Here is a 6341-nt window from a genome sequence, read left to right as displayed (position 1 = left end):
TTTAACCCACACATGTTCTAGAGGGACGGCTTTAGGCGGAACACAACAGTATAAACAATATGACAACAATAGCGTCTAATGTAACCGGCCCCAGCTTGCCCCCCAGTTGAAATGGTCTAGAACCACCACATGTCCTTCCATAGGTACACCTCGAAGAACAACACGGTCTATGCCATAGTGCTGGAATGGCCTTCCAAACTACTGTTCTACCTCGCAGCACCCAAAACCTCAGAGGATTATAATGTAAGTAAGGTGTATACGGGAGGTCAGGTGTATACGGGAGGTCAGGTGTATACAGGAGGTCAAATGTATAATAATAATAATAATAATAAGTACAGAGACCTTAAAACCAGTGTAATGTGTTCTCTGTTTGGTCTTGGTCAGTACCCTGCAGCATTCTGTATGTTTTGTAGTTGACCAATAGCTTTCTTGATTAGACCAGACAGAAGAGCATCACAGTAGTCAAGCCTGCTTGTAATAAATGCACGAATGAGTCTCTCTGTATCAGCCTGAGAGAGAAACGGCCGCAGCTTGGCAATGTTCCTCAGGTGGTAGAAAGCTATTTTCGGTCACATTCCTAATGTGTGATTCAAAAAATTCAGTTCAGAATCTAAAATAACACCTAGTTTTTTTGTTTTTTAATCTTTATTATATGCCATTTAGCAGACGCTTTTATCCAAAGCGACTTACAGTCATGTGTGCATACATTCTACGTATGGGTGGTCCTGGGGATCGAACCCACTACCCTGGCGTTACAAGCGCCATGCTCTACCAACTGAGCTACAGAAGGACCAGGACGCCAGGAGGTCAGGTGTATACAGGATGCTTTGAACATTAAATGAACACACACAAAAAAGCTACGACTTTGAACTTTGAGGTTTCGGGGGGGGGGGGGGAGGGGGGTGACATTGAAGCTATGATTTTTTTTTTTAACTTTTTTTTTAGGGGGTTTGACACTTCTTTCAGACGGTAATTAAATGAGATGGGGAGACGGGCCAATGAACAAAAAGACATAAGTAGTAATGTTGGAAGCAGTGATTGATACATGTTCTCAAGTGGAAAGTGCAGGGAGTGTTACTTAAACATGTTTGATTGGATGTTTCTTTAACTAGGCAAGTCGGTCCAGCTCTTTATAACGTTTTATAAACTCAGAGGAGCACAGTCCTGAGGGGAGGTTCTTTAAAACATGCATCCAATCCCTGGCTCCCTCACATAATCCGACCAATCACATGCGTCAATGTGCCGCGGTTCACAGCGCGGTGACAAGACAGGGAAATGATGGAGATGTTAAATCGCTTTTCTTAAAGCTCCACCCGGAACAGCTTTCAACACAAGTCATATGACCACAGTCATGTGATAGTTTACAGACCAGTATGATCTACATTTACTGCACATAACGAAATGGTAGTTTCCTCATAATGTTTTACAGTAGATTATGCCTGTGAACCGATATAAAACGTTGCGGGTTAGTTTGATTCTTGATATCACCGCGTGTAGACGCAGCAGAAAGACCGCGCCGTCCCGTTTCGCCCGGAATAAACTCATAGAACAACTACTTACGTATGATTATTCTATTAACATTGCAACCTTCACATTGATAAAGCCTCCTTTTTTTTGAACAGTGATGTTTGCTGAAGCAAACTGGGTATGTCACGTGTTCGTCGCGTTGCTGATAGCAATACCAGCAAGCGGGACGCGATACCAAGCGAACTGGGAGAGTTTGGACGCAAGACCGCTTCCTACGTGGTACGATGAAGCCAAGTTCGGGATTTTCGTCCACTGGGGGGTGTTCTCAGTCCCCGGGTTCGAGAGCGAGTGGTTCTGGTGGCATTGGCAAGGCCAAAACCCACCTGATCCAAAGTGTGTTACATACATGCTGCATAACTACCCGCCCGGGTTCAGCTATCCAGATTTCGCGCCCCAGTTCCATGCCCAGTTCTTTGACCCGGATGACTGGGCTGACATATTCGAGGCTTCCGGTGCAAAGTAAGTCTTATTCAGTTTGTATACCTAATATCTTTGTTTTATACCAATAGGCAACAACAAGCTGTACTGATTTAAAAACGGAAGTAGGTATTGACCCAGGAACACTGCCAAGTTACATAAAGGTTCAATCTTTTTATAAATCTAATCATAATAATAATAATTAAAATGGGGAAAGTGCACTACCACAGTCTGACAGAGGCTGTAGTACAGTATTATGTAACGGATGTGAAACGGCTATCTCAGTTAGCGGTGGTGCACGCTAAATAGCGTTTTCAATCGGTGACGTCACTCGCTCTGAGACCTTGAAGTAGTGGTTCCCCCTTTGCTCTGCGAAGGGACGCAGCTTTTGTGGAGCGATGGGCAACGATGCTTCGAGGGTGACTGTTGTTGATGTGTGCAGAGGGTCCCTGGTTCGCGCCCGGGTATGGGCGAGGGGACGGTCTAAAGTTATACTGTTACATTTACAGCCTATAATTTAAAGGCTCCGGGTCTTTTCCCAGTCTTTACCTGTCCCACGTATCTCCAGGTATGTGGTTCTGACAGTATTACATCCTATAATTTAAAGGCTCCGGGTCTTTCCCCAGTCTTTACCTGTCCCATGTATCTCCAGGTATGTGGTTCTGACAGTATTACATCCTATAATTTAAAGGCTCCGGGTCTTTCCCCAGTCTTTACCTGTCCCACGTATCTCCAGGTATGTGGTTCTGACAGTATTACATCCTATAATTTAAAGGCTCCGGGTCTTTCCCCAGTCTTTACCTGTCCCACGTATCTCCAGGTATGTGGTTCTGACAGTATTACATCCTATAATTTAAAGGCTCCGGGTCTTTCCCCAGTCTTTACCTGTCCCACGTATCTCCAGGTATGTGGTTCTGACAGTATTACATCCTATAATTTAAAGGCTCCGGGTCTTTTCCCAGTCTTTACCTGTCCCATGTATCTCCAGGTATGTGGTTCTGACAGCGAAGCACCATGAAGGATTCACTACCTGGCCCTCTTCCTACTCGTGGAACTGGAACTCTGTGGACACTGGACCACACAGAGACCTGGTGGGAGACCTGGCAGAGGCCGTACGCAACAGGTAGGATAAACAAGGCACCTGATTGACAAACCGACAGAGAGAGAAGGATTGAAGTTATCAATAGATGCTGATCTGAGGACAGTTTTTTGTTGTTGTTGTTTTTGTGCATGTTTTCAACTCATTTTAATTGGATACTGGTGGTTGGGGGGTGTAACCCCTGCTCAGACTTTGCATGCATCAACCAATGGTTGCATGCCACGTCATCGACCGTGCCGTTGGGCACCAGATTGCTGTAACAAAGTGATGTGCTTAGCTAATACGTAAAATACCTATCCAGGCGTTGAATGATCTGACGTGCTGTAATCTTAGCTAAGGCACCTAGAGAAGGGTTGAAACTGTCTATAGACACCGGTCTGTGTTCGGTTTTGCGTGGTACTGTCCTAGTTGTTGTATGGGGAGAGTCAGCTGTAATGTGCTGAAACAAATTCTACTGGATGCAGGGATTGAATTGGATGACATCTCTATTTGTCATAGGTGTATTTTATATAGGTATTTATAATAAGTCCAGGCTTGTAGCTGACAGCAGAGGTAGTTCTCTGTTGTCTCTTGATAATTCTCTATCTGTCCCAGTATCAGCTGTTGTCTCTTGACAGTTCCCTATCTGTCCCAGTATCAGCTGCTGTCTCTTGGCAGTTCCCTATCTGTCCCAGTATCAGCTGCTGTCTCTTGACAGTTCCCTATCTGTCCCAGTATCAGCTGTTGTCTCTTGACAGTTCCCTATCTGTCCCAGTATCAGCTGCTGCCTCTTGGCAGTTCCCTATCCCTATCTGTCCCAGTATCAGCTGTTGTCTCTTGACAGTTCCCGATCTGTCCCAGTATCAGCTGTTGTCTCTTGACAGTTCCCTATCTGTCCCAGTATCAGCTGCTGTCTCTTGGCAGTTCCCTATCTGTCCCAGTATCAGCTGCTGTCTCTTGACAGTTCCCTATCTGTCCCAGTATCAGCTGTTGTCTCTTGACAGTTCCCTATCTGTCCCAGTATCAGCTGCTGCCTCTTGGCAGTTCCCTATCCCTATCTGTCCCAGTATCAGCTGCTGTCTCTTGGCAGTTCCCTATCTGTCCCAGTATCAGCTGCTGTCTCTTGACAATTCCCTATCTGTCCCAGTATCAGCTGTTGTCTCTTGGCAGTTCCCTATCTGTCCCAGTATCAGCTGTTGTCTCTTGGCAGTTCCCTATCTGTCCCAGTATCAGCTGTTGTCTCTTGGCAGTTCCCTATCTGTCCCAGTATCAGCTGTTGTCTCTTGGCAGTTCCCTATCTGTCCCAGTATCAGCTGCTGTCTCTTGGCAGTTCTCTATCTGTCCCAGTATCAGCTGCTGTCTCTTGGTAGTTCTCTATCTGTCAGCTGCTGTCTCTTGACAGTTCCCTATCTGTCCCAGTATCAGCTGCTGTCTCTTGACAGTTCCCTATCTGTCCCAGTATCAGCTGCTGTCTCTTGACAGTTCTCTATCTGTCCCAGTATCAGCTGCTGTCTCTTGACAGTTCTCTATCTGTCCCAGTATCAGCTGCTGTCTCTCGACAGTTCCCTATCTGTCCCAGTATCAGCTGCTGTCTCTTGACAGTTCCCGATCTGTCCCAGTATCAGCTGCTGTCTCTTGACAGTTCCCGATCTGTCCCAGTATCAGCTGCTGTCTCTTGACAGTTCCCTATCTGTCCCAGTATCAGCTGCTGTCTCTTGACAGTTCCCTATCTGTCCCAGTATCAGCTGCTGTCTCTTGACAGTTCCCTATCTGTCCCAGTATCAGCTGCTGTCTCTTGACAGTTCCCTATCTGTCCCAGTATCAGCTGCTGTCTCTTGACAGTTCTCTATCTGTCCCAGTATCAGCTGTTGGTTTTTGTGTTTGTCTGTTCACAGGTCGCTGCACTATGGACTCTATAACTCCCTGTATGAATGGTTCAACCCCCTCTACCTGGCAGACAAGAAAAACAACTTCACAACACAGGACTTTGTCTTAAAAAAACTGCTGCCTGAGCTTTATGACATGGTCCTAAGGTAATTTAGGCCAGAATAGGTCTACTGTGGATACTAAAAAAACATGTTTATTAAAAACATTATCATGGCTGAGATGGAGGGCACAGTACACTATGTTGTAAGTCTATCTCTGACATATATATGTAAAACAGGGCTGAAGGTCTTATAGCTGTGCTTAGATGACCATATATGACACAAACATAGCTTTTGTTCAGATACCCCTTCACCCATCCCCCGGTCTCTCCTGTGGTCCAGCTACAAGCCAGAGCTGATCTGGTCCGATGGGGACTGGGAAGCTCCTGACACCTACTGGAACTCAACAGAATTCCTGGCCTGGCTCTACAACGACAGTCCTGTCAAGGTGAGCGAGGCTGAGGGAAGATGCAAAATGGATGGTGTCCCAAATGCTACCCTATTCACTTTGAAGTGTCACTTTTGACCAGGTCCAATAGGGATATGACAAATGATTGACATTTGTTTTAACCAGTTTTTGTCTAGGTACTAGCTGATGTCATGACACGAAGTTAGAACTGTGTGTGTCACCTGACCTATATGTTAGTTAGGGGGTGGAGATAGAACTGTGTCACCTGACCTATATGTTAGTTAGGGGGTGGAGATAGAACTGTGTCACCTGACCTATATGTCAGTTAGGGGGTGGAGATAGAACTGTGTCACCTGACCTATATGTCAGTTAGGGGGTGGAGATAGAACTGTGTCACCTGACCTATATGGAACTCAACAGAATTCCTGGCCTGGCTCTACAACGACAGTCCCGTTAAAGTGAGGACTTCCTACCCAACTGTGCAGACTAGGTCGTCGCGTCCCATATGCAACCCTATTCTCCTACACAGTGCACTATTATAGGGCTCTGGTCTAAAGTAGTGCACTATGTAAGTCGCTCTGGATAAGAGCGTCTGCTAAATGACTTAAATGTAAATGTAGGGAACAGGGTTCCATAGGGCTCTGGTCTAAAGTAGTGCACTATATAGGGAATAGGGCTCTGGTCTAAAGTAGTGCACTATATAGGGAATAGGGCTCTGGTCTAAAGTAGTGCCACTATATAGGGAATAGGGCTCTGGTCTAAAGTAGTGCACTATATAGGGAATAGGGCTCTGGTCTAAAGTAGTGCACTATATAGGGAATAGGGCTCTGGTCTAAAGTAGTACCACTATATAGGGAATAGGGCTCTGGTCCAAAGTAGTGCACTATATAGGGAATAGGGCTCTGGTCTAAAGTAGTGCACTATATAGGGAATAGGGTTCTATAGGGCTCTGGTCTAAAGTAGTGCACTATATAGGGTTCTATAG

At 45.7% G+C, this 6341-nt stretch overlaps 1 protein-coding gene across 1 annotated transcript; it reads left to right on the top strand.

Moving 5' to 3' along the window:
• The first annotated feature begins 1344 nt into the window (after nucleotides 1-1344).
• On the top strand, nucleotides 1345-5870 carry LOC124029225 (tissue alpha-L-fucosidase-like). The gene is made up of 4 exons (XM_046341006.1): nucleotides 1345-1986; nucleotides 2933-3067; nucleotides 4918-5055; nucleotides 5290-5870. Exons 1-4 carry the CDS (start codon nucleotides 1625-1627, stop codon nucleotides 5471-5473), a joined length of 819 nt encoding a protein of 272 aa, XP_046196962.1. The 5' UTR covers nucleotides 1345-1624; the 3' UTR covers nucleotides 5474-5870.
• Nucleotides 5871-6341: the final 471 nt, after the last annotated feature.

The sequence above is a fragment of the Oncorhynchus gorbuscha genome, unplaced genomic scaffold, assembly GCF_021184085.1.
Source record: "Oncorhynchus gorbuscha isolate QuinsamMale2020 ecotype Even-year unplaced genomic scaffold, OgorEven_v1.0 Un_scaffold_5807, whole genome shotgun sequence".
NCBI classification, from domain to species: Eukaryota; Metazoa; Chordata; class Actinopteri; order Salmoniformes; family Salmonidae; genus Oncorhynchus; species Oncorhynchus gorbuscha.
The sequence above is the reverse complement of the archived record's forward strand: the minus strand, read 5'-3'. Positions and strand labels throughout refer to the sequence as shown.

Bases quoted from the DNA above. Each gene is read 5' to 3' on its own strand.
- LOC124029225 (XM_046341006.1), top strand. From the start codon at position 1,625: ATGTTTGCTGAAGCAAACTGGGTATGTCACGTGTTCGTCGCGTTGCTG. The intron at 1,987-2,932 runs GTAAGTCTTATT...ATGTATCTCCAG, and splicing joins TTCGAGGCTTCCGGTGCAAA to GTATGTGGTTCTGACAGCGA. The intron at 5,056-5,289 runs GTAATTTAGGCC...CCTGTGGTCCAG, and splicing joins CTTTATGACATGGTCCTAAG to CTACAAGCCAGAGCTGATCT.